Source organism: Thunnus maccoyii, chromosome 5 (assembly GCF_910596095.1).
Source record: "Thunnus maccoyii chromosome 5, fThuMac1.1, whole genome shotgun sequence".
In the NCBI taxonomy this organism is placed as follows: Eukaryota; Metazoa; Chordata; class Actinopteri; order Scombriformes; family Scombridae; genus Thunnus; species Thunnus maccoyii.
In genome coordinates this window covers 20,818,548-20,834,390 of record NC_056537.1, presented here as the reverse complement: position 1 = coordinate 20,834,390, position 15,843 = coordinate 20,818,548, and the positions used below count along the sequence as shown (strand labels likewise).

At 41.0% G+C, this 15,843-nt stretch overlaps 1 protein-coding gene across 3 annotated transcripts in view; it reads left to right on the top strand.

The window, feature by feature from the left end:
- LOC121897888 (membrane-associated guanylate kinase, WW and PDZ domain-containing protein 2-like) overlaps nt 1-15,843 on the top strand; it is an 88,329-nt gene that overhangs the window by 1,474 nt on the left and 71,012 nt on the right. For 2 of the 3 annotated variants that reach the window (XM_042412675.1, XM_042412674.1), the window contains exons 3-4: nt 5,742-5,823; nt 5,916-6,590. The exons of the other annotated variant lie outside the window; for it this stretch is intronic. In XM_042412675.1, the coding sequence (XP_042268609.1) occupies nt 6,293-6,590 (298 nt within the window). In that variant the 5' untranslated portion in view covers nt 5,742-5,823; nt 5,916-6,292. The remainder of the gene's footprint in view (nt 1-5,741; nt 5,824-5,915; nt 6,591-15,843) is intronic. 3 annotated transcript variants of the gene reach the window in all.

The window sequence follows — 15,843 nt, the reverse complement described above, 5'->3', positions numbered from 1 at the left end:
TACCCAGTAAAAGTGAGCAGAGCAACAATTTAAACAACAGTTACATTTCTACTGTGATTAAAAAAAAAAAAAGAATTGGTGACACCTCCACTTGCTCAAGAAGGCAGACGAATACAGCAGAAAGCTTCAGAAACAGCTAAGTGAGTGAACCTTAAGTTTATTAAAAAAAAAAAAAATTATCAGGGATTTATGTGTTCCCAAGATGAAGAAGATGAATAACAGTATTCTATATAATATATACAATTACCATTACCATAAACACTGCCACCATCATTATCTTAACGATGGTAGAATTAAAAAAAATAGTAACAATGTCCATCAATTTAAAGATGACTGTTGTGTGGTATTAACATATTCCAGGTAAAAGCAAATCTAATAAGGTGCGTTTTTAACAGGCACAGCACTAAAAAAAAATGAAATAAAATCAGCTGTTGATGTTACAAGATGTTGCTCTCTTCAGATACAGACCTAATTTCACAGTTTGGGTGCAAAACTACAGAAAGCATACAGTGTTTTAGTTTTTGGTTTGGTGAGTAGCAGATAATATGTGGCATTTATCAATACACAGGGTGAAATGTACCAAAAGTTGGCTGAGCATTTCTATGAAGCCCAGTGCTGATGTTACATGTTGACCTATTATCAGGCCCCTACAGTGGACCAGGAACATCTATGCAGGTAGTAGTCAGGGGCAAGTCCATGAATACATTAATAGATATGTAGAAGAATTTTAATGTTGATCCTAAAACTAACTGGAAGGCAGCAGGAGTGATATTTAGGAGGATTTAATGGCATCTACTAGTATTATTGAACAGTAAATAGTTCCCTCTAGTGGACACAGGGAGTAACTGCATGTACTGACCAACACTGATGACTGCTTGATGGTCATAAAGGAGACAACTGAGGAGGATCTAATCACCAGTCTTAATATAATTAACATAGATTGTTCCTGACAAAGATGTATTGGCCCTTTATACAAAATCTCCATTGGAAACGCCCCAAGATTAGGACTAATTAATCCAGAGCTAGAGGGAGAAAGTGATTTTCTACCAAGCTGTGGTGATTTAAAGCAAGAACTGTGGCCCAAAATCTTTTCCAGTATTTATGAGCTGATCAACCGTTGAAGGAAGAGAATTAGAGCTAGTGAAAGGATTATCAGAACAACTGTCACATTACAGTCTTATTATTTTTTATATTTCTCATAAACACTGGAATGATGGCAGCTAACATCCTACAAATGGGTCACAGCTGTGCCAAGGCTGACTCCTGTCTTATGCAGACTTAAGCCATCACTGCTCAAGCACAATGATTAGGCATTAGCTGAGAGGACACTATTTTTGGGAGGCATTGTGTGATTTAAAAGCTAACTGCAGAGTCATTTAGCTAATCCCCAAAGCCCTACCTGGGAGATCAAACAGTGTGGATATGAAGCTTCTTCAAAACGCAGGTATGTACTTGAAGAAAAGAGGAAAGAGTGAAAGAGAAGAGGATGATGATGCTAATGATGCTGATCAAACAGCACATCACTGCAGATTGCAGCTGACCAGAGAGTCCAAGCAAAAGGAATCCAAACCACATATCTAACCAAAAGAAACTCTTTGAAAACTGTGTGTAATAACCAGCTATTTTTTCATCTGTTGCCTAATTGATCCATATATGCCACTTAAAAGATTTCACATCTGAGAAGACTGGATGAAGATAGACTTTGTAAACCATGTAGTGAGTTTTATCAGTGTGTCCATATTGCAGCCCGACTAACACTGGATCTTTGAGGCTGATACTGATGTTTAAAATCTAATAAAGATATATAAGCCCATATTATTTTTTAACATAAACATACTATAGGCTACAACACATGCATTTTTGATAAGGATCCTTTAAACCTGCAGTTACATATTTCTTTTGGCCCACTTAGGGGTACCAGTGGTAACTATAGGTAGGTTGGCACATAATCCCCTGTCAAACCACCACTTGTTGTTTTTACCCTTCAGTTTTTGCATGAATTAAACAAACATGATATAAAATGTTAATTAGCGAGCTTTAGAGGTGCTGGTAGGTGGATTTTGTTACCTTTGTACAGTCAGGCTGTACACTAAATATGCCGTAACTTCAGAGTCAGGTGATAATTCTTTGTAGTTACTCACTATGAGCAATCCCTTTCACTTTACACATCTGATCCATTGTCAATATAAAATGTTGATTAGTGCAGCTTTGAAATTGTGTTTTTAAAAATGATGCCCAAAATATGTACTGAGCGAATGCAGACGATATATTTGACCTTCTGCATTTCGGGACTGCAATTTCTTATTATTTCTCAGCAGACATACACGCCCAAAGGTGTTCAGTACATGAACGAATTAATCTGTAACCCTAAATCTTGAGATTAATATACTAAATCCCCATTGTCAGTGACCAAATCTTAAAACTGAACAAAGCATTTTGAATCAGCAAAAATGATCTGTAGTTTCCACCTCTAGCCAATACAAATATCTGTGATGATATAATGTCAGCTGATATTAGCCTAGTTGATTTATCAGTTGTACTCTGCTGAGGATGTCTGTGTGGTTTGGTTCGGAGTCAGTCTGGACTTTCCACAGGTGTACTTTGCCATCGCAAGTTTCACTATATAATTAAATCTCATTGCAAGCTTGGAGAAAAAGCCAACTTGATTTAGTTGCCAATTCCCTAAAGCCATTCAGTCTAATTAACTTAGTCTGTGTGTGTGTGTTGCGTTTGGGTGTGTGCGTCTGTGTGGGCGCAGATTTGAAACTGATTTTTAACTGCTGCTCCAGTCCAGCACACCCATGGGTCTCTCATTGGTGCCACTGTATTGCTTATTCAATTGTATTGGTTTTAAATTTCATTTTAAAGTTTAAAATGCCTTTCAAACGTAGTTAATGTCTCTGTAGACAGTAGATGATAGTTAATATGTTTGTCTGCAGCCTGTTCTCCTCTAAAGCTATGGCACATCAGTGGATAAAATAAAGATGATAAAGGCGGGAAGGGACGCTTCACCCTGTTGAGAGAGTATGAGTGTTTATGTGAAGGTGACCCTGCACCCCCTCGTCTTTGCCGTGCAATAAAAACAACTTAGTGTGCATTTCTTCCCCAACAATAAATGCACAAAGCAGAGAGTCAATGAGGGAGGCAGTGAGCTAAATCCATATAAGCTCTATTGAAATTCCCCGTCTGAGTGCGCAGACTGCCTCGCGTTATTGTATTTTTGCCTTCTGTTGTTGGCAGTCTGCTTTAGGATGCTCATTACTTTCTGTCTCTAATGATGATATAAAGTAATATCCTTTTCCCCCTCTTCCTCCCCTCACCCAGTGTGCACACACAGGGTGCAAATATATTTACAGACAGTTTGGGGAAGCCTGGATAGATGCTTTTGGTGTGCAGAATCACACTTAATGCTTATTTCATTCATGCTTGATGGAGTTGCTGTAGCTGATCAAGCCATATTTTTTCTCTGAGCCATATACACCACAATGATGCTCAGACCAAAGGGCTTTATTACAATGCTGTTAGGGGCTCATGTAAGCACACCTCCTGCTAACACTGAAGTGTGAGCAGCGGCTACCCAGACGCTGAAAGCATTCGCTGCACTGTATCCTGTCAAGACAAAATCTCAGAGTGCCGATGAGTCGATTGAAGTGACTCCAAATTTAGATGCTGCAGCTCAAAGCTTTGACAGCTGATGGATTTTCTTTTTGTTCTTCTATCACTTCTATTCTCAAAGGACGATCCAAAATAATGAACTGCTCTGATCTAGATATAGATAGACGAACATTGGAAAAAAAAATTTAGTGCATGATTTATCCTGTACACACAAAAAAATAGTCCTTATGTAACAAAAAAAAAGCTACAAGGTGACAGATTTTTGTTATATTTGAAGGCGACTTCAGTTGATTTTACTATTTAGTACACCTGTAAAACAGAGAGGAGTTAATCTGCTGGCGTGGTGTTTTGTTGGAGTGAAAACTTGCAAACTCTCAGTCCTCCATAGGGCATGCTCCCTCAACTCTGAACTACATTTTCAGTCAGCCACGGTCCTCTTAAAGCTGCAGTTCTGACATTCACCAGCAGAGGCATAAATAAAGCAAAGCAGGGATTCATTTCCCTTCTGGGTGTATAATCTCCTAATCCAGCCAGTTTCAGGATTAGACCAGTACTCTTTCTACAGTGTGGTGGTCTTTAATAATCATCTAGTCTGCACCATCTGCTTAGAATTAGTGTCACAAGCATCTGCTGTTAACAGAATGTACAGTATGACCTAAATGTCAAGAAAGTGAAGTAAATAAAGTGACATTCAAAGTGAATCCACTGCTCTTCATGGATTATTTACTGGTTGCAAATGCACAGAGGTTGTATACTGTAATATTGTTTGCTAGGGATGATACTCACTATACAGAAGCACATGCATGTCCTCATAACACACACTCACACACTTTCTCTCGCACTCACAGGCACTGCTGAGAGTGGCAGTAAGAGGGACTGTCATCCTCTGTAGATTTGGAGGAGCAGCTCTTGACTTCTGTGTTAAATATTGAATGAAACTTTACTTCACTGGCCTCGGAGAACCGTGCAACCATGAAATAGTAATGGCAACAAAAGGATTTGTCATTCTCTGCTGGACTTGGATTTATGTCATCATGGCAATTACGTAATGGTGACCAGCTTGAAGAGGCTGGAGTTTTTAAAAACAGAAGTGCAGATGCTGAATGTGGCTGTTTTCACATAACAACTTTTAAAAAAAACAGTTGTAATGAGACAGAGTTCATGCTGTATTTCTTCACTGCTAGTTGTGCGTGAATGTGCTACTGTACATGATAAGGTAGTGAAGGTAGGTCAGATTAACCCAATATGAGGCCTTGTGGCAAAAAATGTGCTGTGGCCCCCATTTAACCCTGTCATTTGTCCCACTCTCTTGAAATAATTTACCGTATAAGCCTTAAAGTAGCTATAATGAATAATTTTACATCAACAATGGATCACATGACTACTTATATATGAGAGGACACACTCATAATGATGAACTCAGAGAAATATCACCCAACTCTGCAGTTTCTCTCGGCTTTACATAGCGCTTTGGCATCTTTCAGCTCATAGTTTTAGTTTTCTGGCCCACAACTTTATTGTTTTGTTTCAGTCTCAACTCTTTCATCAGCATTGTTTCTCACTGCAGTGAAAAAGCTCTAAAAACCCTACTGTGCCCCACCTGCACAGGACCAAATGACAGCCAGAGAGATTTAGCAACTAGCTTATGAACATATTTGAGTATTTATTAGCTAAAGAGAGAAAAAAAATTCCTGAAGGACCAAACCAAAGCTAAAAGGAGAGTGAGCAACAAAAACAAGAACTCCAAATGAATACTAATGTTGCTCCGTAGCTGCTCTATGCTTACATAGGCAAATGTTTGTTAACAAATATAGTATGTCATTGTTGTTTACAGCTTGTTTTTGCTGCCCCAAGTGGCCAGAAACTCAGTGAATACAGGTTTAAAACTAGTATAGCTGAGGGGCCCCTCTACAAGATGGATCCTCAAGATTATGTAATAATTCCCATCATTTCAGTTTGTAATGTGACTTAGTGTTTCCTACATTAACAAATATATTTTGGCTTTTGGCCTCCCTAAGGGTCTGGGGCCAGTTTCCATGGATACACACAAATCTGGATTGCATATTCCCTGAAAAGTAATAATATCATAAAGTTGTGTCTCTCTTTGAAATATGGGTTTCTTCTAGGTTTGATAAGATGCTGCACAGTAAGCAAAAAAAAAAAAGTCTTGAGGACGATTTTCCCGATTTGTCCAAAACAGGCTTGCAGGTAAATAAAAAAACTATAGGCTGAGGTGTATCTATACAGTATAAGTAGAGTAAATGTTCCTCCTACATGTCATTGCCTGTGTGTGATCACAGTGAGCCGGAGGAAGCGCCCCTGGCAGTGTAGTGGGAGCGAAGCGCCTCCTGTTATTTCCCCTCCTCTCCATCCTTTTACGCCGAACCAGAACCATTCATCTCTCCCCTCCTTCAGGCTTCACATCCGGGTCATCCGCCAGTATCTGTCTCTTGCGTCTGTGTGTCTGACAGTGTAATAATTATTTCATCCGCCGCCGTGCTGTACTGCAGCCCTCTGCCCGACTGCGCGGCTCGCCGAGCGGACACTGCGCCTGGCGTGCACCGGTGATGATGGAGCCACGGGCGCTGTGAAGCTGCAGCCGGTCGCACAAAGGCAGGGATGACACGGTAGGAGGCTTTTGTATGGGCCAGCCCGCGGTGATTAACTCGCCCTAACGATGTCTAAGAGCCTCAAGAAGAAAAACCACTGGACCAACAAAGTCCACGAAGCGGTGATAACCCGGGGAAAGGAAGGAGAGCTGGGGTTCGAGCTGAAGGGGGGCGCGGAGAACGGCCAGTTCCCCTACTTCGGCGAGGTGAAGCAGGGGAAGGGACTGATCCAGAGCGGCAAACTGGCCCAGGATGAGCTGCTGCTGGAGGTCAACGACATGCCAGTGGCCGGGCTCACCACCCGGGACGTGCTGGCTGTGATTAAACACTGCAAAGACCCTGTCCGCTTCAAATGTGTCAAACAAGGTGAGACATGATGAACATGAGAGGGGCCAGGAGCGCACAGCCGCGCGGATATAAGAGGCGGGGAGGAGTGTGTGTGTAGTGTTTGTGGACGTGTGTGTGTGTGTGTGTGACTAGTGTGATTAAGATGTCATTTGTGCAGTCATCTGTCAGTCTGCACTAAAGGGAGAAGCCGTGTGTTTAGGTGGGCAAAGCACAAACCTATGCTTAGGCCTGTTTTGTTGGTGAAATGTGATTACGAGCCGCAATGATGGGTTCAGTCCACCAGGATCAGTAACTATAATGATTATATCGCAACCGGGAGCAGCCGCCGTTTGTTTATCACAGTGTCGCTGGTTTGATGCCACAGCCTGGAGGGGGTGTGTCCGTTTAGGCGTGATGCCACAGCCTGCGGTTTTCTCCTTATTTTGGTCGAAAAGACAGGGCTGGTTTCAGCAAACAGGCCTGCGCCGTGGATGAAATGTTTTTCTGTTGCTGCTGTAGACAGACAGGCTTCACACTAAAACACACAGACTCTGCTGGCTGCCTGTCCACATTACCACTACTGTTATTACTGCGTAATTACGCACTGATTGAAAAAAAAAAAGAAACCTATGTAGCCTATTTACTGAAGAGCCTGCGGTCATATTGATCAGATCTGGTTCTGTAGTCAACATGGTTTTGCTTTAACTCCCGCCCCCTCCAAATTTCACACACATACACACACTCCCAAAGTGTTTTGCTTATGAAACCTTGCTGAATTCAGAAGTGGAAAATAATTGTCCAGGTCTCTTGGAGTCATGGTTTGATGAGCCTTTGAGTGTTTTGTTATTGTCAGCTGGTGCAGTGTTTTGTATAATTACCGAGGCCTCTGAAGCTGGCTTGTTGTGATGTTTCTGAGCATAGCTGTGGGGTTTATGGCAACAGTGTTGACTGAGTGACCTGCTTCTGTCAGCCAGTGTAAAAGCCGACAGGGTCTCTGTATATGACTAGAACATTGGATTGAAGAAGCAGCGGAGGAGATAGTTATCATCACACCCTCTGAGGCTCAGTTTAAGTCCTAATAACTGGCTAAAAGGGGCTGAGTTCTCAGCCATGAAATGAGCATTACAGTGGCTTCTTTCTGGGACACGAGTAAAGCAAAAATCAAACACTCAAACCGCTTTTTATTTTTGGACATTGCAGAGTTTGCTCCGAGAGGATTTGTCTTCACACTCCTCGCCTGACTGCTCGCTCTCAATCTTGGTGTTTCCACGGGTTGCGTCAATGTGATTGATTATTGAGTTAGAGCTGCTGACAGAGTAAGAGCACGGTCTTGTGATGTGTGAGGGGTTAAATGCTAATGCACATGTATCTCAGACAGGTCTGTTCTCTCCCTCCTTCCCTCCCTCTCTTATCCATTTAAACATGAGTCTGTTTAACTACCCACCTCACACTGTTCTCCAGCTGAATGTGGTCTTTGCTAAGAACGTCCTTGAGCACTCTGCTGTTTGTGCACAGCTTGTTGTCCCTTTCACCGTGTATTTTTTGGTCTTGTCTTCTCTCTTGCTGTCATATTACTGTTCAACTTAGGACTGGGCAATATGTCAAAATTATATTGGTATCGTGATGTTAGACTAGATATCGTCTTAGATTTTGGATATCGCGATATGGCATAAGTGTTGTCTTTTCCTGGTTTTAAAGGCTGCGTTACAGTAAAGTGATGCAATTTTCTGAACTTACCAGACTGTTCTAGCTGTTCTATTATTTGCCTTTACCCAGTTAGTCATTATATTAACATTACTGATGATTATTTATCAAAAATCTCATTGTGTTAAGATTTTGTGAAAGCACCAATAGTTATCCCTACAATATAGTTGCAATATCGATATCGAGGCAGTGTTTCCCGCAGATTGAGACTTTACTTGTGGTGGTGGGTGGCACGTTGTGCGACGGGCAGGTTCAGTAATAAACTAGTCAAACAAAGGTTTATGAATAACAAAGTTAAAGAGTTTTTTTCTAGGAAAATACAAAAAATCCAAAACATTTTTAGTGCTTTCACCCACATCTTTTGGCCTTAAGCAGTGGTTGGAGTTTTTTTTTAAGACAGCTGGTGTCTGTTTCTGGTCTTCATTCAGCCTCTTGTTCCCCACAACTGTCATGTGATGTCATGATGATGTCAAACACCACTTCGGTCTTCCTCTTAGGAGGGTCCTGTCTATAGTACCAGCAGAGATGTTAAGGTGTTGAATGATCTGTGGTCAGTGCTGACTCCTTGAGACTTGTAGACTCTGGTTAGATGTTCTGACAGTTCAGCCATGTAAGAGAGGAGTTCAGTTCTTCTGCGTTTTTATCAGAGGGATCAGGATCCAAATTAAGTTCCAGGGTGATTGTTTTACCCTCCAAAAAGTCTCTGCTGTGGAGGCTGGGCGAGGGAGGAGGCGTACTTTCCAAAAGTACAGGAACTCTTGGGGTGGGGTTTGCAGTGATGACCGTCACTGATTGGTGAAAAACACATTGTGGCTGCTTCCACTTTTGTATCGCTTCATTCACAAAACAAGGAAGTGCTCTATTATCGATTTGGGACCAGTTTAGGATGAGGTGGGGACATTTCTCTTTGTTTGTTAACATTAAGAGTAAAGTTAGACTTTGTTGTCAGCTTCCTGATTGTTTTAAAAAAGACGAGAGAAAAAGAGAGTTAGCGTGACTGAGCTGAGAGCACAAGAGAGAGAGAGACAGCGTGACGATGGTCGAGGGAGGAGAGGGAGCTGTGGTAGTGAGAACAAAGCAGTGAATGAGAGAAATAAAATGTTATTTTCTGATTGTTTCACAATGGTTACATTCTAAAGCAGAAATAAATAACCATCAAACACTCAACAGATGATTTACTGTGGAAACAGACGCTATTAGTTTAATTTTCCTCCTCTGCATTTCTGCTTTTCATTCTTTCATTACATCCAACTAATGCAGCAGTAAATACAAAGACAACCGGGTAAATCTGTGTTGTTTTGAATTCAGATTTTATCGACCTGGGCATGCCGCCCAAGTAGAGCCTATGTATGGGAAACACTGTGAGGTATTTGGTCAAGAATATAGTGATATTTGATCTTATTAATATTGCCCAGTCCTACCGACTTCCATCAGGGTGGAGAGTGGAGTGTATTTATGGCAGTGTGCTTGCAAACAGCTGCTGACACACTCACGGCCCCACAGAGGAATCATCTAGAAGCAGTCCAGTCACTCGGCTCAGATGCCACACACGGCCAAATAAGAGATGGATGTCCTGGCTGGGTACATAATCATGTCTGGCTGCTCATGCACACACACTTACACATTTTAACAGACTATTTTCAGTCAGGTGGAAATCTTCCTTCTGTACCTGAGGGAGTACAGCAGTGACAGCAAGGCCTGATGGACCTCCAGAGCGAGGTCACAGTCTCACTCTGGCCTGACCTCCTCTCACACACACACATTATTTCATCCCACCTGATCACAGAAAATAGATACACCAGGACAGGACAGTGCTTTGTGAACACTGTGCATTTTTTTGTGTTACTGATGCAGGCTCAACCCACTTCTGGGATAGTGTATAGGCCGAGCCATTAACACAGACGCCAACAATTTTCACAAGTCCTGCGTTGGCAAGTTAGCATGCAGGTGTGAGTTTTGAACTGATGCGAGGGTGTATCAAGTTACCATTTAATAGTGTTGTCCACTGTTAACTGTCTTATATAGATCTCTATCTATTAAACAAATGAATCAGTCAATCAGTCATTGCACTCTGTTTTTGTTCTGCAGAGAAATTACTTAAATGTGATAGTTGAACTGCCAGGAAAGAAACATGGTTTGATTGTGTCTCTCAAGAGAGCTGTTATTTATTCCCCTGCTGTGTGTGTGTGTGTGTGTGTGTGTGTGTGTGTGTGTGTGTGTGTGTGTGTGTGTGTGTGTGTGTGTGTGTGTGTGTGTGTGTGTGTGCGTGTGTGACTGCTTCAAGTGTCTCAGTTCTCAGTCATGTAAATGGATGTGCTGTAAATAAACCTCAGCTAATGGCAATATAACAACATAACACCAAATTTCACCATAAAATCAAATCAAAACAAAAAGATTCCCACATCAAGGCTAAGGCATTTGTGGTTTTAAAAAAATATTGTTACGATTTTTCTTTTTAAACGCGGGGCCTGCAAATGATTTCTTGTCTCTGTCCATCTGTACGTAATTATCAGATAAACATCTCTGGTTCGCGTTCATCTCCTCATCAGCAGCAGGCAGGAGTGAAGTGCAAACGGCTGCTTGGCTCAGTGATGCAGATTTATAAAAGTGCCATGAAGATCACAACCGCCAAGAGGTGTTAGAACAGTATGGAGAGGAAGGAAGTGTGAAAGAGTGTGTGTGCGTGTGTGTGTGTGTGTGTGTGTGTGTGTGTGTGAGTGTGTGAGTGAGAGAGAGAGAGTGAGAAAGACAGGTGGAGTTTTAAGAGCAGAGTATGGTGAAAGTGTGAGAATACGCACTTAAGGAAACGGGGTAAATTCCATCTTGTGATATTTTCAGATTAGTGCTTTCTTTATAATTATGATCTCTTACATGTCATGAAGACTAAAGCACAGACAAAATGTTAGCCCTGTCTTTATCGTTTCCTTCTCTGTAATTGAGCAAAATAATCACAGTTTATGTAACTGGACATCATGTTAAAAAGTGGTTTTATATTTTGGGTTTTCTCAATTCATTTTCCAATTCTGCACATTAGTTAGTTTTTCTGTTTATTCTCAGTTTTTGGAAAAAATGGAAATATAATTGAAGAAAAAAATCCCAGAATTGAAGACTAAATAATCCAGCTCTTCTTTTAGATACCTTTAATTGGCATTAATCTTGCGTCATAAATAGCTATGGAGCAAATACGCTGATATAAATAATCATGTCAGCTATTTTTAGTGTTGTATTTTTTCATTCAGAGAATATAAGGGCCGTCATCCATGGCTAAATCCACAACAAATGATGCTCTGATTTTCATAACAATGAACAGAATATCAAAAAGCTTTTTCTTTTAAACCTACCTGAAGGTACTGAGGCCTGGATAAGAAATGCAGACTTAAAGCAACAAACATGTCACTGCATGCTGATATTGCCTGTTTGAAATGTAATTTTCTCCCTTCCAAATTGTGTTTTTGCGTCTCAGAGAGGAGCGCGGAGGAGGAAGACCCCAGGACGTTTTATTCAGGGTTCATGAGAACAATATGTGGTGTTTTGTGAGGGGAAAAAACAACATGAATTCAAAATGTTAACATGCCCTTTAACATCTAAGTGGAGCACAGCCAGCCTCTGTCACACTGTGCGGCAGCTCTCGGCCACTGCCTATATAGGCCAGGCCAGGGAGCCGCTATTTAGTAATGAAACTGTAAACAGAAATGCAGCAGGGGACTATACCTGCTTTATCTGAAAAATAATTCTCTCATAAAGGATAGCTCTGGTGATATTTTATATTTTTCTTATTGTCAACAAATCCCAAACCAGTAATGAGCTGACACACTAACACATTTTATCTGTGAAGTCAAAGCTTGACAGCTTATTCCTCTTTGCCACGGAGCTCCATTGTTGTCCACAATCCATCAAAAACACATCAGTGAGCCGCACTGTTGCACTGAGTGACACGTTCCTTCATTATGATGAACATGGAAACTGTAGTTTATTTCAAGTCAATCCCACCTACATCATCCTGCTGCTGTAAATACTCACTAGAGCATCAAATTCGCAGCTAAAAAAAAGTTCCTAGCAAATACGCTTTTCCCTCCTGTTTGAGTAATGTTTAAAAATGAAACTGCAGCATATATTCATGACCTGTTTTTAAAGATTTAGGTCTTCAGTAGAGATGACTGGCCGAGTCACACAGACAATGTAGGGGAACCAGGAAAGTGTAGGTCTTTTCATGGGACACAGAATACAGAATACTGCCGGCCTTATTCTTTAAGCTGTAACTTCATGACCCTCACATTCACTGAATACAGTCAACGATGTGACATTTAAAACTGCCTGCGTCATATTAAATAAAGCCTTAGCCTTCATTTGAAGTTTTTGAGTTTTCTGACTCGATTGCCCAATTCCTGCCAGTCCTCTTATGCGGGCACAGTATGGAGGGACAGATGGAGCAGAGGCAGAGAAGGCGACCTTCTTCTCCTCTCTTGTCGCTTTGTTGATGAGAAGCTTGAAGAATCAGTGCATAACATCCTGTCTGCTCTGTTGGTATTAATAACTCGCCAAGAGATGAGTTCTTTCAGAGGCGGACGATGATTTTATTGAGGCTAGAAGCTGCTGGAGCTCAGCTCAAAGGATCAAACTCAAGCTCAGCCAGCCAATGACCGAATATCTAACTGGTCCAGTTAAGTGAATTAGGTCAATGTAATTTTCCTCAGTGTGGACACACTGCATAGAACAACCTGGGACTGTGCTGCTGCATGTGTTTGTGAAATGTAGATACGAGTAGTGTGTGTGTGTGTAACATGTGATTGAAAGAAGGCTTTGGCACACCATTTTTACATAAAGATCACTGTCCTTCAATCACAATAGCATGAGAGTTTCTACCAAGCATGATGATGTGAAATGTATAATAATAATAACATATTCAGTTATTTTAGTGATGCTGGTGTGTGATTTTGACGCCTTGCCTTTACGTGTTGAGTGAGCTGGAGATCTGAATGTCGAGACACAGTTTGCCCTCAACAACTGAGCTGTCGTCTGAAGAAATGAGTCAGGTTACCAAGGGGTTTTCCAGAACAGCACAGAACTTTAAGTGATGGATCACCATGGCGACGTGACTATATGTGAGGTCATATGTTGCAGCAGAGGCTGTATTTGACATAAATAGGATGTTGCCATTAAAAGCATGTGAATGTGTGTGTGTGTGTGTGTGTGTGTGTGTGTGTGTGTTAGTGTGTGTGTGTGTGTGTGTGTGTGCATTATGCTGAGAGTGGTAGAGTATGCATACATAATGCATAATATGCATACATATCCTCATTGTGGGAATAAGAATAAGAAATGGTTAGGTTTGGGGCACAAAATTAGCAGCAGCCACCATCCAAATGCTGGTGAAATATGCAAATGGCTGGTAGATTTGCTTCACTCACCAGCCAAAAACACAATGCTAATCTACTTAGTGGCTGGTAAAATTTGAACATTCGCTAGTCATTTGGCCAGTGGACAAAAAAGTTAATTTTGCACCCTGATTAGGTTGTTCCCTGTGTGTAATGTTTTTGCAGGGAATCAGCTGTTCTGGTAAAATCACATGACCAAAGACAGCAGGACAGAAGTATATCAGAAATGATCAATCTCACTAAAAGAAGACTTGCTTAGTCCATTAGTGCTCTATAGCAGCCACTTGTATTTGTTTCTTTCCTTTTTCCTCTTTTGTTTGTTGGTTTGTTACTATGGTATTAATGTGCTTGGCTGCACTTTTTGCATTTTTATATATAAATCAAATTGGTTTTTGGCTTTTTCTTTGCAACCTTTTGGCACTGTGTGGAGTATATTTATATTTTGGACCTTTTTACTCTACCCTCTGAGAATTTCTGCAATCTACCAAGTTGTCTGTTGTTGCTGAGCCAAAAGAGATGAACAGCACTCCCTTGTCGTTTTACATTTAAGACCAGAAATATCTAGTAAGTAAGTAAACTTTATTTCTATAGTGCCTTTCAAACTCAGCGTTACAAGGTGCTTCACAGGAACACATAAAATACATGAACACCAGAAAATGACAACAAGGTTTTAAAGGAATTGTCAAACATAAAGAATTATAACAAAATATAAAAAGAACAACACAAAACCATTGGAGTAATAAGTTATAAAACGCCAGCCTGTACTGGTTGGTCTCATCTGACCCGATGCTGTTCCACAGTGTTGGATCCCCCATTATCTTAAGCCTGGACCATAAGGCTTAAGATAATGAATTATTATTGTTGTCGAAAGCTAATTTTAACAATATTATATGGTGAGTTGTTTAATTTATATCGATGGATCCATTTTTATAAGCTCATCATTTGTTGTGTAAGTAAAATCTACATTTATAAGGTAATTAGTAAATACAGCTCTCAGATTGATGTAATTGACATAAAAGGACAGCAGAGTCTACCGAACTGTAGTGTTGGAGAAGTATAAAGTAGCATGAAATAGAATATTAGTCCTTGAGTAAATGTACTTCCACCACTGGGAAATAGTCACTACACTCCGTGTCACTGGGACTCCTGTGCGAGATCCCAGCACTCTGGTCCCTTCTTGGCCTCAGTCAGGCTACAGGTGGGAGGCTTTGTTGCGTTCACTGTAACTGGGAGACACAACCATCTCTCACCTCCAGAGATGGAAGCAGTTGGGACATCTGGCTCATCACAACTGCTGCATTGATGTGAAATGAAAGTTATGCAATCTGTGTGTGTTCCATCTGCTGGCACACACACACTTACAAATTCACATACATGAGCGCTGCTTTCAAAATGTCATGTACTGTATGTAGCTAACTTTCTGTGTGTGACAGGGAGTCAGGTCTGCGCTGAAACAAGAGTCCCCCCTCCCTCCCAGTTTCACAAAATCATATCTTATTCAGTCAGGCATGGCAGCACAGAAGGCAGCGGATGGTTTTCTTTCATCGGCATAGTGTAGATTAGCCAGAAGCGCTAATCTGATAGCTTCACTGTAGGCTTCAGATCTGAATGAGAAGGATTAAAAAAGCTGGCGTCAGGGGGGCTGCTCCAGCTGCAGCACTGACACTGGCGGATGGCTAACAACAATGTTCTGCGATTTTCTGACTTTCTAAAGAGGCTCACCGTCATTCCTGAGCTGAATATCTTAGATTGGAGCCAACGTGTGTTTGGATATCCTCACATACACAGTATTATGTTGAGCTAAAGCCTTCTTTACACAGTCACACCTCAGCTGTCTCAAAATCCTCTAATTTGTCTACTTTGCTTTATCCATATGCATACCTTTGTTTTTATATTTCTTGAATAAGAGATAATGGATTTTAACTGAATTCACCTCCTCATTGTACTTCAAAAAGCGCCTCAGTTGAAATGCATCAGTATTTAATATAAATTAAATAAAATAAAGGACTGTAAATATATTCACTTAAATTGCATTCATGAGCTAATCATGTCCATTGCAGCAGCAGGCAGCTTCCTGTTTAACTGTAAGAAATCTCATCCTATATGTTCAAGTGCCTCATTTGCATTCATGATAATTTTATCACTGTAGTTGATGCTTCCTACCAGTAGAGGACAGTAGCTCTCTAATCAGTTCGTCTTCAGAAGGCCTGAGGCAG